The 27,174-nt window shown below is 42.5% G+C and overlaps 1 protein-coding gene across 4 annotated transcripts in view; it reads right to left on the bottom strand.

Annotated features, from left to right (window-relative positions):
• Positions 1 to 322: 322 nt before the first annotated feature.
• Positions 323 to 27,174, bottom strand: part of KIF16B (kinesin family member 16B) — a 299,460-nt gene continuing 272,608 nt past the window's right edge. For 2 of the 4 annotated variants that reach the window (XM_049650080.1, XM_049650084.1), the window contains one exon: positions 323 to 1,632. In XM_049650080.1, the coding sequence (XP_049506037.1) occupies positions 1,474 to 1,632 (159 nt within the window). In that variant the 3' untranslated portion in view covers positions 323 to 1,473. Of the gene's footprint in view, positions 1,633 to 10,354; positions 10,448 to 27,174 lie in introns of all 4 variants that reach the window. The other 2 variants (XM_049650081.1, XM_049650086.1) reach the window with 2 other exon arrangements.

Here is a 27,174-nt window from a genome sequence, read left to right on the forward strand (position 1 = left end):
AAATGTCCTCATTTTTGTCATATTAAACTATGATATCTAATTAGTGTAATAATAGTTTTCCCCCTTATTGGGATAATTGCATCTTTAAACATATTTTTCAGGTTGGAGGGCTCAGTTGCACAGGTATATTGTAGAAGACTGAATGCAAACACATTTTGTTACCCCATTCATTCGTGGCTTCAAATGTTACTCTAACAGCATCTTCTGCAACACAAATGCTAAATTATACATTACCGATCTTCCCAAACACGTTAGATAAATTTTTAAACAGACCAGTAGGGATGATCATGTCGCAAACTTAAAATAAACGGTGCTACAGGATAGGTTCTATAACTTCATTTAATATTGATAGCAGCTCAATTTAAATTTTGAAATAGCAAATACCTGTAATAAATTTGGCGTGGATGATTATATATTTTGATACAACTATTGTACAGGCGTGTGTACATATATAAATCTATAGGTAGAATTATATACATTTCAGTATATGCCACATGTTTTTCTACTTACATTTTTCTTCTTAGTAAAACAAAGCAGTTTCATTGTACATGGATGTGCAATGCTACATTAAGTCCTGAGTAATTTTAAGGGATCATTAATAAACTACTGTAAATTCTAGTCTTTCAGCCAAAGATCCAGTAGATTCTGTAACAAAAACGTGAAAAAAAATATTTAAAAATATGCATTCAGCTACGCGCTTGTTTTGTGCTTAGCGGAGAAAGCTTAAGAATGCACAGTAGCCATTTACGTTTAGGAAAATTTCCTCAGATATTCAAGATTAAACATATATCCTGTTTGTATGGATTTACAGATGTTTTAAGTGATGTCGCCTACATCTAATTTTTCAGGCATGGAAGATTCCAGTCATGATTGGACCATAAATCCCTTTTGCAGAATATGAAATTCTGTGTAAACATCAGTGGTCAGGTATCGTACAAAAGTTCTGACTCAAATGAGGGGAAACGGAAAAAATACAATGAAATCATTTAAAATGCTTCTCGTGGGATACAGCCAGCCATATGGAAGGCATATAAAAAATAAGATATATTTTGGTGGAAGAGGAAACCAGATGAAAGTCATTTCAGGTAGGTCTGGTAAGCCACACACCCAGTTTGGGAGGTCCCAGGTTGGCTTGGCTCAGGGAGGCCCAAGATAAGCCGGCCACGTCCATTTTGCCACAGGGGACAGCCTCCCGCTGCGAGGAGGAGGGAGCACTATGGGGGAAAAGGCCACGTTCAACGGCAATGGAACAGTAGCAGCTGCCCCGTCAGGGTCACCACCAGCGAAGCGAAACATGCCAGTCCAAAGTCAGGCACCCGGGAGGCCCTGGCGGGGCGGCCCGGGCCGGCTGCTGCACATCCGGCTGCCACAGGAGGAGGCAGGCCCAGAAGGAGCGTGGGAGGCTGCGGCGCGCCGGGAGGGCCACGTGGACGAGAAGGCACTGCATCGGTGGTTCCTCCGTCACCCCCAGCTCTACCCCGTCCCGTGGCTGCTGTAGTCAAAGACCCCTTTCTTGAAGAATGGCGAGAACTCACAGATGGTGTGTTTGGAAAGAGTCAGCCCCACTTTGTCGATGTGTAGGGGAGACGTCGCGGACTGCAGCATCACGCTGAAAAAGTCCCTGAGGTATTTCTGAGGAAGAGACGGGAGACAAAACGTGGTTAGACGTCGTCGTGGGGTGGAGTCAAGGAGAGAGAAGAAATCCCAGAAACAACTTGCCACCCACTTTGGAAGAGCTGTTGCTGCCATTGGAAACAGCACATGGGAATCTGTGTGTCCTTGGCCTTCACCAGACCAACCCAAGGGAATAGAGCCACCACATCCATTACGCGGGTGGCTCTGCTCTCCGGCTCAGGGCAACATGGCCTCAGGTCTACCTGCGGACAATGCCCAGAGAAATGCCAATGTGGTGCCAGGATGGGGGGGTGGGGAAGTGGTCTGATTGCCAACAATAGTGGCATCAGTTAATATCCTATTTTTTAACAGGTCGTTTCCCCCCAACTTACTCGTTAAATAGAAAGCCAATTAAAGGGAGGGGGAAAAAAGGCTAGCCATCTGTAGAATGCTGAATGTGCTGCTCACTAGCATTTTTAAACAGCACTGTAACTGTCTGATTTGGATCCTTTAAAGGAAAAGAAATGCTGGGGACAAGCGGGTCAGTTCCAAGTACTAATATTTACGAGTCATTTTGCAAAACCCATAATCATCAATGAAAAGAAATTCTGACTAAGATTAATTGCTCTGAACCCCCTGCTCTGCCCCTCCCCACGGCTGCACGTGTTTATCACAGCAGTCGCCGCCTTTTCTGGCACCGAGCAAGCAAAGCATGTCTGGGACGAGGATCCGAGATGCCGGGGATGGAATGAGACGTGGGTGCAGGCAGGATGTATTAAAGGAAAAGAGGACACACAGAAATAGTTCATATATTTCAGGTCAGGCAAGTGTTATTTACAAGAGAAAATGGGTAAGCCTAAATCTTTATTACTGCCTCAGCTTATTTCAAAAATATAAATGATCCTATCACAAACCCTGACATTAAACATAATTATTATGGACTTTGACTAACAAAGAAATTTGTCAGTGAAACACGGCTGAGGCCGAGAAGCAGTGGTTCCCACCAGGGGCGGTCCACCCCGTAGAAGACACACAGCGATGTCTGCAGATGGTTTCGTTACTCTGGGTGGGGGGGTGTGGCGTGCATCTAGGCGCACCCTACGATGCACGGAACAGCCCCATGCAAGCATTATTGCCTTCCCAATGTCACTCACGCAACGATTGCGAAAACCTGGCCCAGCAGAAGTGGCATCCAGCTGCCCCTACGGACTGCCGGCCTTAAATTTACTTCTGAAAGAAGACACTGCTCAAGGAAAATTCATCAGCTACTTTCTTAAAAGTAATGAGAATTATTAATAATTGACACCGTATAGTAATTTACTTTCTAAAAATCTTCTAACGTCTCATTTCTTACTGACGCACACTGTACATTCTTCAAACGGACAATCTGGTGAGTCTTGAACCGTGTGTACACCCATGAAGCCATCCCCAAAGCAAGAGAACAAAACATTTGTACTGTGCCTCCGCATTTCTGAGCTCACCTCGTTGTATGTTGTTATTGTACTCCGCCTAGAATTATCTGCTCTTATTAGTCATAGCCATTTTTGGATGAGGACCCTGTTGTCAGGGAGGTGAGCAAGGCTAGCAATCAGGAGAGGGGACTTGGAAAACAAGGGTTTTTAACTCGGACTCTGTCTTTTTTGTTCAGTATTCCTCACTTACTGGTCTCATGGTAATCTCTCAGGAAAGGAGCTTGAAAGAGCGATCAGGTCGAGGCAAGAAGGTGTCAAAACCAATTGCTGAAAAATGAAGATCTTATACCAGTACTTTTTTGCATCAGGGGCAAAAGGAACCGGACTTCAACCTCACTGGGGGAAGGGAAGCAGAGAACAGCAACTTTAGAGGGACCCAAAAATCCATCCAACGTGGGTGAGAGTGTCCAATGCAGACCACACCTGCTGGCCGGCCAATCTTTACAATGCGATAAATACACGTGTGCAAACTGACTGTTGTGGGAAGGTCAAGAGGGAAGTGTTTCCAGCAAGGATGAGGAGGAGCTTGTGCACTGGAGTGTGGGGCCACAAGTCTGCCACAGTCTAAAGCTCGAACAGAGCTGGGAACAGCCCCTGCTACACGTCTCCCACAGGCCGCACGAGTGTGCAGACTAATGCTCACAACCAGCTTGCCCTGGAGATGAATTCCGACAGAATGGAAGGTATTCAAATCTAGGGACAGATGTTGTATCCGCATTTGTCGTAATTGGTTCACAAAGAGTGGGGGACCTTTAAAGGGCCAGTGGAACCCAAAGGGGGTCATGAAAAGTTAAAGTTAAAAAACACAGATAAAAATAAAGAAAATATTGGAGATACCTTCCCTGCCCGGTCACTGCCATCAAGAGACCAGTAAACTAAACTAGGTGCAGGGAGTGTCTTTTTCTTTAAATGAACTCACTGGCATGTCTCCATGGAAACTGGAGATACAGGGACCTCATTCAACGAATTAGAAACATTATAGGAGAGTTTTTTCATTGCAAAACAAACCTCTGCATTGCAGGATTGGGCAGCCGGGGCTCCCTTTACATAGACTGCTTCCTTGGCCAAAGAAATGCTTTGATTAGGGAGTACTCTTCATAGTGACCTTGAGGTGCTCTGAAGTATCCAAGGGGAGGCAGGGTGGCCTTGGTGCTGTGTCCAGAGCCACGTGCTTGTAGTGGGCCGTCCAACTTCTGGTGAATGACAAAACCAAAGGACTAGGTGTAGGGCTGGGGACAGAAGACAAAACTAAACTCCCAGAAGGTTCCTGAGGTCACAGACAGCATATCCTTCTTCTTTGTAACCACTGCCATGCCTGGCACACTGCTGAGCTTGGGAAAAGTGCCTGGAAAGAACCCTGATGACGGACTCTGGTGAGTTAATTTTTAAAAATTGAGGTGTACCCTGAGAAAACAGCATGCGCACACAGCCTAACGAAGTTTCCAAGACTGGACACCTGTGTGAGGAGCACCTAGATAAAAACGAGACAATGTTGCTAGTACCCGGGGGGCCCCTCACACTACTGGAACCACTAGCAGGACACTCTCTTTTGTGTCTGGCCTCCTGTGCGTAACACAAAGCTTGGGAGATTCGCTCACCCTGTTGGGCATCCTTGTAGTTTGCTCATGATCATGGCTGTATAGTATTCTGCATGTGCACATGCCCACTGACTGTCTTTTGCAGAGAGTCCAGCAACGGTGACTAGTTTGATTCTTCTCTCTGAGCTCTTCCTCAGTGATAAAATCTGCCTCTACATAACGCGGTGTCTGGTGAATCAAGTCTATCACTCTTTCTCCAATAAAAAAGTTTCCTTTTAGGATTTGAGGCTCAGGCCTAGATCAGCCAATGAACTAGAACTCGACCTTTGCATATATTTAATATACGTTATAATTATACATAAAATACATATTTAAATATACACATATTTACATTAGTAATTTTTGTGGCTTGGGCTTACCATGTTTTCTATAGCATCTGTGGCTGAAGGGAGAAAATGAGAGTCCTTCCTGTCAAGGCTAGCCCTCCCTGCTATGTGAAAAATAAGTCCAGGGGCCAAGCTGTATCCCCAGGGCAGTGTACTTTATAAAAAAGTATTACAAAAATTGAAGGACATTAGGAGTTTAAGTGGCTTATCGGGGTCAGAAGGGCAAAGTAGGAAAAGGATTTGTGAAATCCAATATCAAGTTTCTGTTTCTTTCACATGGCATTTTCTCCATTAAAAAAAAAAAAGAAGAAGAAACAAAAGTAGACGTATTTAAATCTGTTGCTGTTCGGGACCACAGAGGGCCGGTAACCCCTCCCCGCCGTGGGGGTGGGCATCTCACCTGAGTCCTTGCTTCATTCAACACTCAGATCAGGGCCACTGAGAATAGATGGTTATATCCTCAGAGGTTGCACAACATTTCAGCCCTGCCTCATCCTGGTACTTGGAGGATGTAGGTCAGATTAAATCAAATCCTTTGTCAATTAAGATTGCAAACCCATAGTACAGAGCAAGAAGGGGTCTGGGACAGGGTCTGAGTATGAGTGATTGCAGGAAAGGGCAGGGGCCAAAAGGGGCCCTGAGAGATGGAGGGGCCGGCTAGAGGAGGGTGAGAGAGGAAGTTTTGGGATGGAAGGGAGAACAGAAGCCACAGGGGAGAGAAGGCAAATAGCACAGCAATATTGGAGATCAAACTCTGTGAGTCATGTATTGATTTGGCAAAAAAAAAAAAAAAAAAAAAAAAAAAAAAAAGATTTAAGAAATATATGAGACATTTATCTAGGTTATTTACTTTTTGTTACTTGGACTAACACTAAAGTATAAGGTGTTTTCTTATTGATACTTTCAGAAAATCAGGCTTAGATGGCAGATCTTGAACGCACATTTCAGTACTGAACAGAGTACCTTGATTCCATAAAGTGCCTTTTTTCTACAGTCCGCGGGAATATCTTATTATGTTTTAATTTTTTTTAATGTTTATTTATTTATTTACGAGCGAGCACAAGCGGGAAGAGGGGCAGAGAGAGAGGGAGACACAGAATCTGAAGCACGCTCCAGCCTCTGAGTTGTCAGCCCAGAGCCCGACGCAGGACTCAAACCCACAAACAGTGAGATCATGACCTGAGCCAAAGTCAAACACTTAACCGACTGAGCCACCCAGGTACCCCTCTTATTATTTTTTAAAGTCAATTCATGCAAAGGCAATGAGCAGGGGTAGACGAAACTGGGAGAGACCACCCCATGGGTGTGTTCCAAATGGAAATGTTAAATAGGCATGTGCTTCTAATCTCCACCTCCAAATAAGACAAAATCCTGAGGGGACCAGGAGCTTTTCAAGAGAAGGCCGAAAGACCACAGGAAAGACGAGGACACACAGGTTGCTCGAGACACCTACATCAGGCTCCTGACCTCTCCTTTCCAAAGGAAAGTGGTCAACTCATACCTGCCAAGACCACTCTGAGTATTTCCTGAGGACTGTCTCCCATGTACACACAACAGTCTGACCAGCTGCCATCTTGTTGCTCTTACGAAGAGGCCAGTTATCAACGGCATGTAATGTTCTAGGCACAGTGAGAACATTTCATGGTATATCTCATTTACTTACCACAAGAACTATTTATGAAATAGCTATTTATGAAGTAGGGACACTGCATGGGACCCATCTGCCAGATGAAGAAACTGAGGACCAAGAGGCTTAAGTAATGCCCCAAAGGTCATGAAGCACAGAGGTGGGAATAGCAGATACATACCCACATCTTTCAGCCCTAGAGGCTGGGTCTCAATCACCAGCCTGCTGTCCAGCGTCTACCATCCCCGTTTTATCCTGTTGGGCCTCCCATGTCCTGAGCACTGTTGTCTCTCACCAGGCAAGGTTGTCTACACTGAGCCAGATATGCTGCCTTTTCCAGGCCTGAGGCTGCTCTCAGAGACAGGGGGCCTCTGGATTCTCTAGAGTTAATGTTCCATACAAACATGAGAAAAAGACCTCTAGCTGTGAGCCTTATACTCTTCTCCACAGAGTCCAATGTAACTCTGTTCGTGCTCTGATATCTTCCTTACAGAGCCTTGGTGAGCACTGGCCATGTTTTGACTGGCCTGCTTCCTTTTCCCTTCCCTAATAGCACTCAGATTCCCTTCTGAAAAAACAGCTTTCCCTTCTTTGGGGGTTGGTTATCTAGCTGACTTATGGCAGAGGGCTGGTGAGTTTTTCCCATTCATATTCTGGGATGGGCACCCCACTGCCAAAGAGCTACTGGAGTGGAATATCTATATTCCAAGATACCACTTGGAATCTGCTGGAATCGATCTCTTATTGACTTCACAGCCACTGCCATAGAGCATTTATAAGAGTGTAAGAAATTCAGGGACCTCTCTCACAGAGGGGCAGCTCCAGGAGAGACTTTGGTCGGGCATTTCCCAAGCCTGGGAGTGGAGAAGTCCATTTGCTTACAATGTGGCCCCAGTGATTTTCTACTGTTTGCAAACAAGTTAACGGACATTAACTCCGGAGCACTGGCAGGTAGTAGGTGCCAGTCAAGATCAGAGGAAACCTTCCACCTATACCATATCCAAGCCCCTGGGCTGTGGGGGGTGTAGTCTGTAGTCACACCAAGATCTGCCCAAATCACCCTTCTCTCACTCCTAGGAGGCTTTAGTGACTAACATTTTTGATGGGTCAGTGCATCCTAGTGGTACATCCCTGGCCAAGCATTTACCTGGAAAGCTCCTGCCCAAAGCCTGATATATACACGCAGGCCAATCTTCAAAATTCCAACACCATTTCAAAATACAACAACTAAATATTATTAATCTTTTGAACCAAAACACAGGCTAATATGGTCTACTGGCTGTGTTAATGAGTTCTGAAAGGTGAAGCACACTCCCTACAGCAATACAGGGTAATTCAGCAAGAATTTAGTCAATTATTTTAGAGCTTTAGCCTGGTACCTCAATCGATACATTGCATGAGGAAAAAAATTGAAAATATAATGTGCTGCTACATGCTATTTTCATTTTTATTTCATTCTTGATGAAGGTCATTTTGTTAACATGATTCATATGTGCCCTACAATATAATTTTAGGCTCTGCTCTAGCTGAAAGGAAAAGTACTTAAGTTACCGGAACAACCTAGCTAAAAGCTGGCCTTACGATAGCCTCTGCTGGCTTGTTCTTTTCAATTCTGGAGTTTCTGGATGAAACATTAGTCTGTTGGGACCGACCATATGCTCCATAGTCCTTCCAGGCAAAAACCTGCATGATCAGCAGGGAGTTCGATAGTGTGGCCCTTCTCATTTGCAGCATTTCCTTTCAGGTCTGGGATCTGGAAAGGAGGGAAGATGAAGTGGTATCCAAACTCAGCAAACTGTGTGAACAAGGGAGTAAGTAAGGCTAGCATGTGCAGGGCTCTGTGTGGGGAACAGCAGGACTTGAAGGAGAATGTGGAAGGCCCGGATGCTGGATTTGGATCTTCAGGCACTTTGTACAAAACACTTACCAGTTCATGAGCTCCCATGACCCCTAAGACATGCTGAGGTGGAGGAGGACAGGTATGTGAATCCTGTTTACAGATGAGGAAACTGAGATCCCAAGAGGCAGTGGCTTAGCCAATGTCAACAGACTATAGAAGCTGACAAACAACTTGGTCTTTAAATTCAGGAGAAAGGCAGATGGCTTAATGTCACTTACAAGGTGCAATCCCTTAAGCCTGAAAGGTAATGAGTAAATGTGCATGTAAACACAGCCCTTCTCTTTAGGGATCTCCATACCATGCAGACTCTCAGAATTTACTGTGTGTGAGTGTGTGTGTGTGTGTGCGCATGTGCACACGCACGCACGCATAGAGAAGACGTGGGAATAAGAGGGCTTCAGAAGCGTTTCAAAGATCTTACCTTATTTTTTGGCTCCCTTCCTTCTGCTTTAATGCTCAGGGGGATAAAGTCATGACTATTTTAGGTTACTAAAAAGCTTGCTTTAACAGGGCTCATGACTGTAAGTGTAGTCTGCTGCTCATTTCACAGGCATGCACCACCCAGCTGTGCCACTCTCATGATTTCCCCAGCCATCTCATTGTTGTGGAGCCCCTTCATCTCACAAAATTTTAACATAAATTCGTAATGTAATTTAAAGTTATTGAAATTATTAAAACGTACTTTAAAAATGTAGTAGGGCCTTATCCACCTTTCCACTGTGACATATTAACAGGGAAGACAGTTCGCTGGAATTCATTTCCAGAAGCCATTAGCCAGGGCAGCAGCTTAAAGATAACGATCAGTCTAATAAGACTTAGAGGTTTCATTTACCTTGTAGCACTTGGAAAATTCATCCTTGACTGATGGGTTCCAAAGACCAATCAAGCGGGGATGGAGACATGCTGGGATATTTCTAGACATGAGAGGTCTGGTCACCACTGGCCATGGATCATGAATCAACCCCCTACCAGTGGGGTCAATATTCACTCACTCAAGTCTTCCCAGTTCTAAACTCTCATAAATTCTAGTCGACACCTTTATCTGGCTATTTTAGGGATCCTAAAATTTGTCTCCACTGGATCAAAAATGCTGGGTTCCTTTCCTGACATGGTCCTAAATGTCCTCTACACTCTGATGAAATTAGGATGGTTTAATTCAAGCAACTCATCCATCCACCACAGTTACCACACACCTGCCCTACATGGAGCAGCGTGCCAAGCACTGGGTGTCCAACGTTGACTAAAACAGACACTGAGCCTGTGCTGAAAAGGAGCCTGGGCCGCCCTGCACCATCTCCTCATTGTCCAGAATCCTTCGTCTAAATCCTACTTGTCTTCTGAGGACTGGATCAAGGTTTGTTCTTCGTCGGCTCCTCTTGAGACTTCATTCATGCACCCAACAAATATTTACTGAGAGCTTTCTATAGGTCATGCTGCTGAGGAGTCAGTAGTGAATAAGGTCAGTTCTCGTCTTGAGTCACATGCAGGCATTCCAGGGACTTGGGACAAGTAAAGCTCTGATTAAAATATGGAATGAGATGATTTTGGAGTACATAGAAAAGGCATCCAGCCTAGTCCTGGGAACTGGTGACATTTCTGCCAAGAGCTGAAGGATAAGTAAGAATCAGACAGGTAGAGATACTTGTGGAAGATACTGTAGAAGCCTATTCCCAGCAGTGGAGGGGGGGGGGGATGTGCAAAGCCTCATGGTGACAATGAACAGCTTGGGGTCCCACCAAGAGTCCAGCATGGCTGGACCACACACTATGTGGGGTTCATTTAGCGCGGGGGACACACTTCTGGAATGTACTGCTCACTGGATCGGCTCTCCAATGGTCCTCATGTTGCAGTTTCTTCACTGTGCTCCAACAGCATCTCTTCTCTCTGATCCATGGATCCTGCCAGGCCTTCTGTTTTCCAAGAGAAAACACTGGAAGTAAAGCTGACAGTGAAGGAGTCACCTTGCAGGCTTCGGTGCCCCATCTGAGCCCAGTCCTCAGTGGAACCATGATCAGAATACAGCCATGTAAGTGGCCTGACATGATACCTGACATTTGGAAAAGATGAACCACTTGGCCAAGCCCTGGCCAAATTCCAGAACCACAACATCACAAGCAATAAAGTGGTGGCTGCTTTAAGGAAGTTAAGTTTTGGGGTAGTTTATTACGTGGTGATAGATAATCACAATAGATATGTGTGGGAAGAAGGTAAGTGATGAGAGAGTCAATGAAATTAGTCAAATCAGAATAGAAAAGTCTCATTGGTTTTTATTTATAATTTATGACTAGCCATACATCACAGTCTGTGCTACTAACCTTTTCCAACCTTTTTAGTATTTCTAATGAATAATTCTATCTTAGCAGGTACTTCTTTTCTATCCATCCTCGGTTTTAAAGTAAATACGTGAAATAAGTAGCCATCATTTGAAATATGGCATTTATTTCTTGATTTTATAGAGAATTCTGAGAGCTCCCAGTTAAAATTCATCAGGGTGAAAATGTTAGTCTGTGATTACAGAATTGGAACTATTCATTACAGCTATTCAGAGAATCTTCTTTATGAGCTTAATGACATAAGCATATTGTATTGAATTATTATGGTACTGCATCAATTGGACTCATAAATTTAATATACTCAGTCTGGTTCACATATTCTAATAAAATCCAGTGAGCTTTAAACATTTTATAAGGAATGCGCATTTAAAGTCATGTGATATTCAGTTTTTACAGGTTGGCGTTCCTGCTTAGGGTAAGAAGCGAGCTTCAATGATCTCGACCACCCGGCCTGGTAGACCAGCAAGCTTGGGGGGAGACCCCCCCCCCCCCCCCAGACAAACAGGCCACATTAGAAAGCCCCAAATCCATCGGCTCAGGCTGTGAAGTTGGTTGAGCTTTTCTCTAGAACCCAAGTCGGTATCAGGCCCATCTTTTCGGCTCATGAAGGGAAGAGAGCAACTAGCTGAGGCTGCATCTTGAGCCGGGAGCAATGGCATGTCAGCTGTAAGGGAGCAGGCAAACCCGCTTCCAGGCAGTCTGACAGGCCCCCCTCTCAACCTCATTCGGCTGAAGCAAAATACGGGAGGACAGACGCTGTGGAGAAGCGCAGTTTCCAGGGCTCGCTCTGGTTCTTTGACTTTTGTTTACTGGATCTAGGTTAAGAGATTGGTAAGGGTCCCACACACAACAACTGTCTCTGCATCCAGGCGGGGAGGGCGGAAGAGGACCTGGCCATGTGGACCACACGACTGCTGGAGTCCTACCCTTGCACTGTGAGCCACGTCCTGGGCACCCAGTCACACAGCAGCCAGCATGCTGGGCACGGGGGGCATTACCATGCTGGGGTCCAGATTAAGTCGTGAAACTCTCCTGCACCTCACTTTCCTCATCTGATTAGAATGCTTTTTAAATCAGAAGATGAAATGAGAGGTCTGTCAGGTGCTAGGGGCAGGGCCCAAGTCACAGCATGCATTTATTAAGTAGGTGACATTATTATCTACACAGCTTTGTCCTTGCAGAGTTAATCTGCAAATATAATCATTTTCTCCTCTTTTAGATGTTTCAGGGCACGTGGGCTTAAAATGTGTTAGTATTTAATGCTTTAATGTTTTCCCCTTCAAAGGAAAATGGAAGACAACAGTCTGGAATGGTTTTTTTCCAAAGTCACCTCATATCAGATACTGGCAGACCCTTTATTTCAAAAATTGCTTTAAAGTAAGAAAGAGTTAATGTGTTTCTCAAAATGGGGAATCATGTTCATATGTTTAAAAATATAGGCTACACCAGGTAAATTAACTATGCCCCCAAAGCTCATTTTAAGATATAGTTTGGATACTGAGATTCTGAAAAATGCTATCTGGGGAAAAAAAGAACTATTCTTTGTTTCTCAGCTCACGATTCCTTCTTGCACCATCTACATCTTCAAAGAGGTTCTTGACATTTTGAGGGGGATGACTGCTCCAAATGGCCAATGTGACTGACAGACTTTCAAATGAGAATCTCATTGTGTGGTGCCTCTTGGCTATAATATACTTAAACTCAAATTCAAAGAAACCTCAAATTCAAAGGTCCCCAAAAGCTTAAGAATCAAGATGTAGTTGCGCATTCATTACTGGCATCCCAAAGTCTCCCTCTTAGTAGAAGCGCAAGCACCGGGACACGGTGTGACGCTTCAGGGACCCCCCACGTGACTATCTTGCTCCTCTCTACCATCCATGCCTGTGGTTGAGCAGGACCATCCCCTGCTTTTATGTCTGACCTGAGGTCACTTCTGTATTGATGGCAAGTTTCCTCAGGCTGGCCTTGTACTGGGCCATCCCTGAATACCAATGAGTCCCTGAATTCCAGGGCAAGAGGGTCAGCTCTTGAGACTAGGAGGGAAGACCCACTGCCCCTTTTTTGTTCTTTGGACGAGGGGCTCCTGATGATCCCTGTGAGGCTATTTGCCTTCAGAATATCTCCCTGCCTTGGGAGTTATTCCTCAGTGTCCACCCACTGCCCTAGGTCCCAGGAGGGAGCCATGGTCATGCCCTAGGTGTGATTAGGCCTGTGGCCCTGAGCGGTGGGCCTGTGACCCCACCCCACGGAGAGGATTAGCTGAGGATTTGGATTATCCACACTGATGATCCCTTTCACTGGGGACAATGATGGAGGCTTGACTATGTCGGGGAGGCTGGAGGCAGGGAGAAAACCCAGACCAAACCTTCTCTCATATAACATCTCTAATTCTAAAAAAGAATGGGGTAGGTGTAGATTTTTAATAATTCCTTCACCAAACAGATATCATCCACACAATTAAGTATCTAAGTTGAAAAATATATACATTGAAAACATGTACCTCCTGCACAGCACTTTGCTCATAAAAGACACGGTCTATTAGGTACCCGATGCAATGAATGTTAGGTTAATATTAAATGTTAATAAATCCTGCTGAACAATGAGAAGCCTGGGTTTTCTCTCTTTCAGATCTTCCCTTGCAGCAAAATTTCACAGATTTATAGTATCTTCTCTCTTCTGAACAAAGGAAGTTTACTAAATTACTGTAGAGAAGGAGTCTATCAAATCTTAACTTATGCTTCAAAGCCAAACTTTAGAAACTCTTCAACTGTCCTTGGCCTCTGTCCAAATCTGAAAAGTTGCTGCAGAAGAGAAGTTGGAAAGGTTGCCCGTTGGGCAGGGGATGAAGCACGTGCTTCCTTGGATACTCGTGTCTGGCCCTGTTCCCCACAACGAACCTGAGCCTGTGGGAGCAACAGTCTTTCAGCTGTCACAACTTTTAGCACTCGAGATTGTTCTCAGCTGAAAGGCACTGAAAGCAATGTGGTACAAGTTAAAACAGAGTCCTGGCAAAATGTGGAAAGAAGATCGTACAGATGAAAGGGAAATCACACCAGCCGGGGGATCGCGGAGAAAGCGATGGGGCCATTAAATCTAAGAAATAATGGGCTAATTTGGGCTAATTTGACATCCAGTTTCTGTCATAAGGAAACTGCCTTCCAAAGTAAGAAATGTCAGTTTGTACTGACTGAGCTATGACTTGGATTGCCCAGAGTCTTTCGAGTAAGAAATTGCAAATAAATGTAATGTTGGGGACTAGAAGATAAATAAGCAGCAGAAGTGGCAAAGAGAAGGTGAATCAGCAGCAAACAGACACCAAAATGCATAAATACCCCAGCCTACGGAGATGGTTAGGGCAGATGGTTATCTTGCTGCTCATAGCACTTTATCCACAGAGCTCGGAAATAAAAGCTCCAGAATCCACTGGGGCTTTGTTTCCAGAAGGCTAAAAAATCCACCAAGAAAAGGGTGATGGCTTCATTTACTGCCATTTTCAACTCTGATTAGCAAATGCTTGCTTGATTTTCGTAGGAGTTTCTCAATTTTACTTATAAATACTATGAAACAGGTGATCTCAATTAGGAAACAAATTAGGCAAAGTGTTAATTTTTCTCTTTCTTTTTTTTTTTTTTTTTGGTTGCCTGGAATCAATATTATATATGTAAATGTAACCGCATTGCAGTGAATTCCTGGGAACAGAAATAAGCCTATCTAAAAATGGACGGGAGCTTTACACAGGCAAACAATAAAGACAAAATGTTGAGTGAAACTGGGACAAACTGATGTTCTTACCCGTTTCTTTCTCCCAAGTATCATCTCAAAGGACTGCAACATGTGCTATGATTCATTACTGTTATGAAATATAAGCAACACACACAGAAAAAAAAAGGGGATCATCCAAGGGGGGGAAAAAAAAAACTACCTGAATTCTAAAATATAGTTTCAGAAGCAACAAAGGACAGTACAGAAGTTCACTGGCAAAGGCCACAGTGAGCACCTTTAATAAAAGTACAATTTACTTGGAAAACAAATCTAAATAAATGGAGTGAAAGGAATCGAAGCATCTTCGAGAAAGCCTAATTCAAATTTATAAAAGAGAAAGGGTGACTGCCAGATGTTGATATAAACAGTGAGCTGAGAACTAGCAGAGACTGGACAAAGTGGTTCTTTTTTTTAAGTTTTATTTTTTCAATTTATTTTGAGAAAGAATGAGTGGGGGGAGAGCGAGAGGGGGACAGAGAGAGAGAGACAGAGGGAGAGAGGGAGGGAGGGAGGGAGGGAGGGAGAGAGAGAGAGAGAGAGAGAGAGAGAGAGAGAGAGAGAATCTCAAGCAGGGATTGGGATTCAGTGCAGAGCCACACTTGGAGCTTGAACTCACCAACTGTGAGATGATGACCTGAGGTGAAGTCAAGAATCAGCCACTTAACCGACTAAGCCACCCAGGCGTCCCAAGAGAAATTGGTTCTTAAAATAAACAGACACACAAGAAGAATTCTGTGTATGTCTTCTGGGCTACTGCAACAAAAGGAATGTATGACAAGGAGCTATACAGATGTCAATGGAAATAAATATAATTGATCATTTCAGGAAGAAGCTAGGCCTTCAGGCTTGTTACAAGCATGAGAAGGTGCAAAAGTAATAAGCACAATGTTAAAACAAGGTCAGGAAGAATGAAAAGGATTGCGTTGTGCAGTGCTTCGCAAACACTTTGCGGAGAAGGAGCAACTGAAGGAGGGAGGGGGGAGGAGAAAGAGACAGAAAGAAATGGCAAATATAAGAGACAGGAAAATTCAAGGAGGACAAGACCAGGGGATCAACACAAACAAATGGTATTCCAGAAAGAAATAAGAGGAAAAACCCTGACAGGAGGAAATCATCACAACAATCTCCTAGAAAGAAAGGACACTAGAGAGAGAATGTACATGGAACAACCATGTAGAACCAGGAAAGCTCAGAACCCTGGGTATAGACAGAGCTTTTGTAAGGGTCAGAGAAGTATTACGTCACATACAGAGGACCAAAAATCAAAATGGTGGGTCACCTGGGTAGCTCAGTCGGTTTAGTGTCCAACTCTTTGTTTCAGCTTAGGTCTCGATCTCATAGTTCATGGGTTCGAGCCCCACGTCGGGCTCCACACTGATGATGCAAAAGCCTGCTTGGGATTCTCTGCCTCCCTCTTTCTGTCTCTGCCCCTCCCCCACTCGTGCTGTCTCTCTCAAGATAAACTTTCAAAATTAAAAAAAAAAAAAAGGAAGCAATACACAAATGCAATTTTAGTTTGTAAGAAAATACCAAAAGGTATCGCAAGGGTTGCTGCAAGGGAAAGGGGAATGAAATGCCCAGGATGCAGAAAACTGCTTTCCAGGAAAGCCTAGTACAACTATTTGAGCATACCCATAATTGGCACTGATTTTTAAAAAAAAGTTTTAAAATCTCTCTCTCATTGGAAAAATGGTCAGAAGGGATATATGCCCAACTGTAAGAGCAATGACCTCTGGGCAAGTGCCTCTATTTGAGACCCTGTGAAAGCAGAGACAGAGGGAGATTATATACAGATGATCTTGGATGCAGAGGTAAAGGGGCGGGAAAGTCAGACTGGGAAAAGGAGGTGGCCAGTAGAGGGCTGTCGATGCACAGGTTACCGTCCAGGGCAGCACTTGGTCCTGCTGGGGACCCTTCAAGAGACATGTAGACTGTGCTTCTGAGTCATCTGTAATGACGGGAGGCAGGCACATTTATCCATACTTCGTCTCTTACTGTTTGCGGCAGGCCTCACTTCCCTCTAACCACTAGGCTGCAGCCTGAGGGAGAGAGGGAGAGAGCGAGCGAGCCCTGGGGCACTGTAGCACATAGTACGGCTTTTCTCCAGGGTCGTGACCAGAACCATGGGAAAGTCAAAGGGTCACAGAACAGCACACAGCATGTGTTTGCTACAGGATGGGGCTGGGGTTGGTGGTGATTAAGGGGGATCCCAGCTTTAGATGTGAAGAGAGAGTCCTTTGCTTAGTGCTCCCTGCTAACCAGCTTGGGAAGCCAGCCAGGGTGATGGGGGTGGGGTTGGGTGGGGGTCGTCTTTGCTCTTGGCTCCAGCAGCTTTCTTCCCTCCCCAGCATTTTTCTTAGTCTTCAGCATTTTTGGTTTTCTGATGAGGACTTTTTGATTCACAGAAACCTTACTCGTTATCTTCTTAGGGATGAACAAGCATTTTTAAAGAATTTAAAATGCAAGTTTTATTGCAACCTTAGGTGATAAGACTGATGTGACTGTGGCTCATGCACTGGGCCTAAGTCAGTTCATGGTCAGAATGATTCCAGAACATTCAGAAGATAAAGAGCTACAAATTAGCTCCCAGCCTGCCCCATATCTTAGCTAACATCCACTGGGCTGGACTGTGGCATCGCCCCAGGAGCAAGCTGGAATGGCGGCCAGCACTAAGGGAACTGGGCCATGCTGCCATCATTTCCAGGAACTCCTGTGTTGCATGTTTTTACAACAAGAACAGATTTTTATTTTATACGAATACTTCCATGTATCTATACACAATACTGAATTATATCTATTGACATCTCCATATACATCTATAATCTATTTCTAGATTATACCTATATAACTATATTTATAGCTATGCCTATATCTGTATAATATAATCTATAATTAAATCTATTAATTATATCTTATACCACATTTTATTTTATAATAATATCTTAATGTATGAGGAATTTCCTCCTCCAATGAGTCTTAACAAGATTGTTAACTGCATGTAAAACAATACAGGCAGGGGGCACTAAATGGTCACCTGACAGTGCCTGGAAGGGACTAAGAACCTTAGGGTGGGGGTTGGGGCCATTCTTTGATTTACACCAAGGGGGAAGAGAAAAATTAGTAGCCTCTGGCAGACATGAGCAAGCATAACCCAATAAGCAGGGATACTAGCAGAAATTGATGATACAAACATGTCACTATCATATATGGGATTCAAAATGGTCACTGATTACAAAACAATCAAAAACATTTTTTTTTAACGTTTATTTATTTTTTAGACTTAGGGAGAGACCGAGGACGAGCAGGGAAGGGGCAGAGAAAGTGGGAGACAGGATCCAAAGCAGGCTCCAGGCTCTGAGCTGTCAGCACAGATCCCATGGTGAGGCTCAAACCTATGAACCATGAGATCGTGACCTGAGCCAAAGTCAGACCCTTAACTGACTGAGACACCCAGCACCCCCAAAACAATTTTAATAACATGGGCATCATCAGAAGGTGGTCAGCGTTTTCTCAACCATCAACTGCTGCATCTCAGGTTATGGTACTCTTTTCCCTACTTTTAGCTGTATTTCTATGCAATGCTTCCCCCTGGGGCCTGGAAGCTAATTAAGTGCTCTGGCTTAAAAGACCTTTCCTTCTCACCCGTGTTGTGCCGCAGCATGAATGTGAGCTGTAAGGGGAGGCAGATGAGAAAATATTAAAATGGTATTTAATTAAGCAGAGTAAACAATAAGGTCAGTAGCAACTTGAAGCTGACAGCTGTCTCCGAACAAGCAGGCAAGTTACTTCCAGGTATGGGCGACAGAGAAGTAAGCTTAGGCTGCAGGCTCCTTTGGTCCATGCCACTTGTGATTTCTACTTCTGTTTCAGAGGCAATGAGACATTTAATAAAAGAAAACAAATAGCGATGCCGCGCTGTATCTAGGAGGAGAGCAGGAACAACCCTCCAGCTGTTTAACACTGCAATGTTCAGGCTTCATTTCATTTTGCTTCTAAAAGAAACCAGGGAAATGAAAAATGTGGTATGCTGACCTCCACGAACAGAGCATGCACAGCTCTTAAGCCTGCCATCTCGAGCTGTGCTGCATTACTTTCATCAGATCCTATTTCCATAAACAGGAAAGAGTTGGAGAATATCTGTTAGGTATTTGTCAAGCCCCAAACACCTTGTAAATGAGCAAGGGGCCTGGAGAGATGACAGATGTTACTGATTTACTGCTAGGACAGCACATGAGGTGGGACTGTAGTTGGGGCTGATATTAGAATATCAAAAGCCCAACAAATGGAAAAATTACCACTGCAGCTGTATCTGGGGTGAACAGAATGGCTTCTGTCACAGTTAACCTTATGCATCAACTTGACTGGGTCATGGGGTGCCCAGATATTTGGCCAAACATTCTGGTTTGTTTGTGAAGGTGTTTTGGGGTGGGAGTAACATTTGAGTACACACACTGAGTACAATTTGAGTACGATCTGAGCAGACTGTCCTCCCTAATGTGGGTGGCATCGGTCAATCAGCTGAAAGCCTGCACAGAACCAAGAAAACTGACCCTTCCATGAGTTCAAGGGATCTCTTGCCTCGCTGCACTGAGCTGGGACACTGGTCTTTTCTTGCCGGTGGCCATGAATGGAAAGATCAGCACTTCCTGGGTCTCAAGACTACTGGCTCTCAGAACAGAATTTAGACCAGCAGCTCTCAGGGCTCTCAGGCCCTCAGGCTCAGACTGGAACCATACCACTGGCTGTCCCCAGTCTCTACCTTGTTGCAGATCTTGGGACTTCTCAGGCTCCATTATTGTATAAGCCAATTCCATATAATAAATCTCTTCACACAGACACACACACATACCCTACAGACTCTGTTTCTCTGGAGAACCCCAACTACTTGTTTCCAAACGCCAGATTAGTGAAGAGGTAAAAAAAAAAACAAAAAAACACACCACTATTTCGATACCATGAGTTGTATGTAGAAATGTAAAATTCACAAATATATTTAATACCAGATTTCACTGTTAAGCTTGGTGTCCAGGTCTTGGGCATCCATACAAGTTTCATTACCACCCCCAGGTCTCATTCAACTGAGTGACAAGCCATGCTGATTCATAGGCAATGACTGTCATTGTCAGTGCACTGCTTTCATAAAGACCAAAGATTACAAGTGACCACTAGACACACTTCCTCTGAGATGGGCAGAACAGCACCTCTTATATAGTGTTCTTGTCCCCCACCAAATCAAACCTAAACTAGATCAAGCCTCTCAATATAACTACTGGTTTTCAGAAAGTGCAGGTTTAGAGGAGCATGGTGAATGACACCACGAGGATGCCATTAGCAAAACCCAAAATGTAGGAATTTAATGGATACATGGTATGGCTTCATCAAAAACAGATGGTGAGAAAAAGAAGAGGGAAGGGAAACCTATAGATTATTATACACTTTAGAGGTATATCAACCAATATCATGTATGGATATAACTTGGGTCCTGATTCATCTACTGATGAGAGAAGAAAAAAAAAAAGACTGATGTGGCTTGAACAATGACTGGTTATTTATTTTGAAAGATTAGCTAATTTTTAGGGTGTATGTGTGATGATAATGATTATATTTTTAAAAACAGAGTGCCTTGATTTTTTAAGTACCTATTTAAAAAAAAATTTAAGGTTTATTCATTTTTTAGAGACATAGCATGAGTGGGGGAGGGGTAGAGAGAGAGGGAGACACAGAATCCGAAGCAGGCTCCAGGCTCTGAGCTGCCAGCACAGAGCCTGATGGGGGCCTCGAAACCAAGAGCCGTGAGATCATGACCCAAATGAAAGTTCGGACGCTCAACCAACTGAGCCACCCAGGTGCCCCTTTAAGTACTTATTTTAGAGAGAGACAATGTGCTTGTGGGAGGGAGGGGCAGAGGGGGAGAAACAGAATCCAAAACAGGCTCTACAATCAGCATGGAGCCCAACATAGGGCTCAATCCCCAGACCCTGGGATCATGACCTGAGCCGAAAGCCAGAGTCAGATGCTCAACCGACTGAGTTACCCAGGCACCCTGAGTGTCTTGCTTCTTAAGAGGTACATCTTAAAATATTTATGGTTAAAATATATAATGTGTGGTATTTGCTTTAAATTGTGTGTAATGCCATGCCTAAGGGTAGAAATGAAACAAAACTGGACACATGCTAATGAAATGTTGAAGTTGAATGATATGGGAGGGCACACAGGGGTTCATTACATTATTCTTCTGAGGTTTCATAAATATTGTCATGAAAAATAAAGTGAAAACAGGAGGTAGAATAGACCATTAATACCTATGTCATGATATCTCAAAGTTTCTTTAATGCATCAATGTTTGTAAAGTTGAAGATAGTTTGCATAAACCCTGGAGGAGCAGAAATGTGCAAATGTACCAGGATTACATTCTTGGATACTAAGAATTCTTTTAACACCTGATATTAACAAACACTATATTCTTAGGTAAATCTAATTCCTCTTTTGAACCAGAATGGGTTGGAAAGAATTGCCAAAGAAGATTACCAAGGAGATCTGGGGCGATGTCCTTCAATAAAGATGTTTTCTCCTTTCCCATGGGAAATTCTAGACACATTTTGATGCTAAAATGAATGTGCTCAAGTCCTTCTAGATCTTCACATTAAGTTGACAGAATGAAGGGGCATTTAGTTTTAGTACAGTGGAAAGTTAAGAGGTATAGGAAAGGGCAACCTCTATTGAGACTTTTTTAAAGTGACACTTGAAGGAAAAAGTCTTTACAAATTATACTCTGTAATTAAATGTAATAATAGGTCACCTAAAATATCCCAAGTGATACTACAAGAGAGAAGAGCACAAAGGTCTTCTGAACCTAATATCAATGTGAAAAAGTCTTTGTAGTAATATATGAAAATTATAGGGGGAAAGGATCTGTGCAACTATTTGTCAATTACATCAGTATTCCAAGTGGCCTTTAACCTTATTTTATGGTTACATCCAATTACAAGAGATTTCCTTCTTGGTTTCTGTGTTGAAATGTTTTAATTTGTGAAGGCTGTCCACTGGATAGGCACCTCATTAATTTGCAGACTCTGAGAAGCACTGATCATATACACAGACATCTGAGTTTGGAAAGAAAGAGTGAAGAAAAATGTTGCTTGGTAAAGAGACAAAATAGTGACTTTAAAGTTTCAGAGTAAGGCGTGAGCCAATCTTAATGGAATATAAATTATCATTTGCTTAAAAGTGGATAAAATACGTATGAAAAATATTATTTGTTTAGAGGATGATTACCTTTCTTTTAACAGATTAACCTCATACTCTTAAGAAAAACGTGTAATGATGTCAAATCCATCCATCCATCCATCCATCCATTTTTCTTCCTTCTTTTTTCTTTAGCAAAGCAATAAAGGGACACTGGAAAAATTGGAGGATGTGAGGGTAGAAGTGAAAGAAGAATGAGGAAAAAAAAAAGAAGGAAAGAAAGGAGATTATAAATGTATGATGATTGCATAATGATTTATTTGTAATTTGTTATTGATGATATGTTTAAGAGCAGTTATAGGTTGACGGGAAAATTGAGAAGAAGGTAAAAAAATTTCCCACATACACCCCTACCCTCACATGCCCGCAGCCACTATTAAAATCCCACACCAGAGTGTGACATCTTACATAAAGCAATGAAATGACACCGACACATCATCATCATCATCATCATCATCATCATCCAAAGTCCATAGATTACACTAGGGTTCACTCTTGGTGTTGTGCATTCTGTGGGCTTTTGCCAAACAAATAATGTATCCACCATGATAGCGTCATACAGAGTTGTTTCACTGCCCTAAATATCCTCTGTGCTCCACCCATTCGTCCCTCCCTTCCCTCTTCCCCCTGGTAACCACTTATCTTTCTACCATCTCCATAAGTTATGCTTTTTCCAAATGTCACATAGTTAGAATCATATAGTATATAGTGTTCAGATTGGTTTCTTTCACTTAGTAGTATATATTTAAGGTTCCCCTATGTTTTTTCATGGCTTGATAGCTCATTTCTTTTTAGGGTTGAGTAATATTTAACTGTTGGTTCGTGTACCATGGTTTATCTATTCACTTACTGAAGGACATGTTGATTGCTTCCAAGTTTTGACAATTATAAATAAACCTGCTATAAACATTCACATATAAGTGTATGTGAGGACATAGGTTTTCAACTCATTGGGGTAAGCAGCAAGAAGTGCAACTGCTGAATTGAATATTAAGACTGTCTTTATTTTTATAAGAAACGTTCAACTGTCTTCCAAAGTGGCCACACCATTTTGCATTCCCACCAGCAATGAATGAGAGTTCCTGTTGCTCCACAGCCTCATCAACACTTGATGTCCTTAGTGTTTTATTCTGGCCATTTTCATAGGTGTGGAGAGGTATAGCATTTTTTTTTTTTAATTTTCAATTCCCTAATGACATGATGTTGATGAACATCCTTTTTATACGCTTACTTGCCAGCTGTATATCTTCTTTGGTGAGGTGTCTGTTCATGTCTTTGCCCATGTTTCAATTGAGTTTTTCATCATCTTATTGTTGACTTTTTAAAGTTCACTGTATTGTTTTGTGTAAGAGTCCTTTATCAGATATCTTTTGCAAATAGTTTTTCCCAGTCTGTGGCTTGTCTTCTCATTCTCTAGGTGTGGGCCTTTGTAGAACAAAATTTTTCAATTTTAATGACTTTGAGCTTATCGATTATATCTTTCATGGACTGTGCCTTTGATGTTGTATCTAAAAGTTTATCACCATACACCCAAGGTCATCTTGGTTTTCTCTTATGCTAGCTTCTAAGAGTTTTGTGTTTTACATTTAGATCTACTATCCATTTTGAGTTCCTTTCTGTGAAGGATGTAAGATCTAGGTCTAGATTCATTATTTTCCCCTTTGGCATGTGGATGTCCAGTTGTCCCAGCACCATTTGTTGAAAAGACTATTTTGCTACATTGTATTGCCTTTGTGCCTTTGTCAGATATCACTTGACTGTATTTACGTGGGTCTAGTTCTGGGCTCCATTGACTTATTTGTCTGTTCTTTTGCAAATAACATACTGTTTTGATTTCTGTAGCTTCTAGTAAGTCTTGACGTTGGGTAGTGTCAGTTCTCCAACTCTGTTCTCCTCCTTCAATATGGTATTGGCTATTCCAGACTTTTGCCTCTCCATTTAAACTTCAGTTTGTCCATAGTCAAAAGATAACTTGCTGAGATTCTGATTGGGATTACAATGAATCTATAAATCAAGTTGGGAAGACCTGGCATCTTAACAACACTGAGTCTCCCTACTCAGGACATGAAATACCTCATTCATTTGGTTCTTTGGTTTCTTTCATCAGAGTTTTATAGTTTTCCTCATATAGACCTTACACATACTTTGTTAGATTTTTACCTAAGCATTTCCTTTTTGTGGGTGCTAATGTAAATGGCACTGTTTTTTTTTTTTTAAGTTTATTTATTTGGGGGGAGGGGGCGGCAAGGGGCAGAGAGACAGGGAGAGAGAGAGAATCCAAGCAGGCTTTCCACTGTCAGCACAGAGACCAGTGTGGGGCTCAAACTCATGAACTGTGAGATCACGACCTGAGCTGAAATCGATAGTCAGATGCTAAACCAACCAAGCCACCCAGGTGCCCCATTACACTGTGTTTTTAATTCCAAATTCCACTTGTTAATTATTGGTATAGGGGAATGCAATTAACTAATGTATCCTGCAATCTTGCCATAATGGCTTATCAATTCCAAAAGGTGTTTCAGTTTTGAATTTTCTACATAGATAATGATGTCATTTGTGAATAAGACAGCTTTATTTCTTCCTTCTCAATAGGTAGACCTTTTATTTCCTTTTCTTTGTCCCATGACATTAATTAGGGACTTTAAATGTTTAATTATAAAAGTATACTTACTATATAAGTCACTATATGGCAACTACGAGGTAGCAACATTTTCAAAAACAATGATCATTTCTAGGGTTTGCTATGTACCTGGCACCCAAGTATTTTGTATATTGTATGAATCATCTCATTTAACCCTCACAATTATACAAAGTGGGTACAATTATTATCACCATTTTATAGATGAGGAGACAGCCTGACAGAGAGGTTACCTAGTCAGTAAGCAGCAGAGCAAGGATTCGCAAACAGCTTTACTGGACTGTATAGTGTACATTTTTAACCATTATCCTGTATCAATTAAGGACGTATTATGGGTTATGACTTCTATTAGGTACTTTTTACATACTGTTCTCATTTGATCCTATTCTACACTGAGAATAATGAAACTCAGAGTGGGTAAGGAGTTTGCTCAGTGGCGTACTACAAAGTGGCAGAGCTGGCATTCAAACCCAAGGTCAAGCACATGCTCTCTTTTTGAGAAAAGAAAAAAAAAATTTTTCAGAACAAATATGTGCATATACTGTTCAGCATGGCTTTAACTGATCATTCAACAAACATTTGCTGAGAATCTATCAAGGGCCAGATACTGTTCTAGGCACTGAGGAAACAAATACACAAGGCAGCTAGAATCCTTGTCGTCACAGAACTTACCTTCTAGTAAAATATAAAGCATTTAAAAACCAAACCAACACACAACAGTTCCCTCCAACTGCTACTAAGTGTTGTGATCAAGACACTATAGAGGGATATGGTGGGGATTAATGGGTCAAGGCTGCTTCCACTTGGAGGCAGGTCTCTCTGAGGAGAAAACATCTGAACTGAAGGACATGCTCCAAGCTTGGAGATGTTTCAGTTGACTTAATCATAATCAATAAAGAAATGGAGATCCTGATTGCCAGCTTAGAGTTTTAGATCACAAGCCCAACGATGGAGAACACTTTGTGTTTTGAGTTCCTGAGTTGCTAGCCATTGCCCCATACAGGATGCCTTGAGGGTGTGGGGGAGGAGGAAGAACAGGAGGAAGAGAGGGAGAAAAATGTCAAGAGAATAAAACTGTTTGAAGGCAGTATGGGGGTGCTTCCCTTCCCGCTCCAGGCCTCCATGTGGATTTGAAAGTCTTTACTCTCTTGGGTAACATTTAATCTTGGCTTCCTAAACCAACAACTAATCATGGAAACCAAAGTAGGATTTTCCTTCCTGTTGGAGACTCACGATCTTTGATGTGACCATGAAGCACCACTTACATTGATAGGATAAGGGTTTTTGTCATATAAAATATCTTCTTGACTGGCAATTTACCTGTGGAGTTCATTCTTTCTCATAATTCTTCTCCCCACACATTATGGCATGGCTTACTCCCAGTATATATGATTTCTCATGTAATTCCAATAACTCTACAGAGTAGATATTAGTTCTGCCACTTAGTAAGTAAGAAACTGAAGTTCAGAGACAGAAGAAACTTGCCAAGTTCACACGGACACTGGGTTTCAAGCCCAGGTCTGACTCTAGAACCTTCTGCATGATTCCAATATCACATAGTTTGCTGTCTCCTTCCCTAACCTTAGCCCCAGTATCACAGCCTTTTCAGTTCTTCTGACTCCACGAAGCATCAAGATGAAACAGCTGTCAAACTGGCTCCATCCCCTCTAATGCACTTGACAGCCACTTAACCCCCTTCAAAAATGCTTTGCTACTGACGATGATGGTAATGGACTAATAACAGAAAACAGTTAATGTGAACAACCAGAAAACCAAAAGGAAAAAAAAAAAAAAACATTAGTGAGGAAGAAAATGGTCCTTTGTGTGAAATATTTCTTACATTTACGTTTAATAATGGTTCTACAATTATCCATTTTGCAAGATCAGCAGAATGTAGACGGAAGAGATGTTAAATTAAGCACAGAACTGCTGGATATCTTTAAGATAGCTAAATGAATGAGAAAACTTAAGGATTTTTACCTCCTGAAATTTACTCTGAAATTGACAGGGCTCAACCTATAAAACGTCTAAACAAATGATTCTGTTGTTAGAAATTTAAGGTTTGAAGCTAACATAAAACTAAAGTATAATAGGCAGAGGAGAACCAGACTGTATGTGTGGCGGGCACCATAAGCCAGAAAAGTGACTCTTGGCAGTGGGGGGTAGTGGTGGCATCAGTACTGACAATCACCACTAATACCTGTATTTGGTAGCTAAGGCAGTAGAAATATCAAGACTTTATTTTGGAAACAGCTCTTCATTTAGTGCACTGTTTCCATTTAGAAAGATTATACCTGTAACTCTGGGCATCCCTTTATTGTAAGAAAAAAAGAAAGCAAGAAAAACAGCTAGGGGTTGGCCTGGTACTCACAGCTAAGTTGTAGCATTCTCCTGTCAACCATAAACAACTTCAAAGAATACTAACACAGGACAATGCTACTCTGATCATGAAGGCGCCTCCCCTTCCCCTCCCTGCCCCCACACAAAGACCGCTCCATTATCACGTCTAAACACAGACAAAAACATGAACACTGTACAAACCATGAATATGCCCAAATAGCTCCCTACTCTGGCTAACATGGCTGACTGCTTTTTTATCATAGTTTTAAAAAAAATGTTTTATTTATTTATTTTGAGAGACAGACAGAGAGAGAGAGAG

This window comes from Panthera uncia (genome assembly GCF_023721935.1).
Source record: "Panthera uncia isolate 11264 chromosome A3 unlocalized genomic scaffold, Puncia_PCG_1.0 HiC_scaffold_11, whole genome shotgun sequence".
NCBI classification, from domain to species: Eukaryota; Metazoa; Chordata; class Mammalia; order Carnivora; family Felidae; genus Panthera; species Panthera uncia.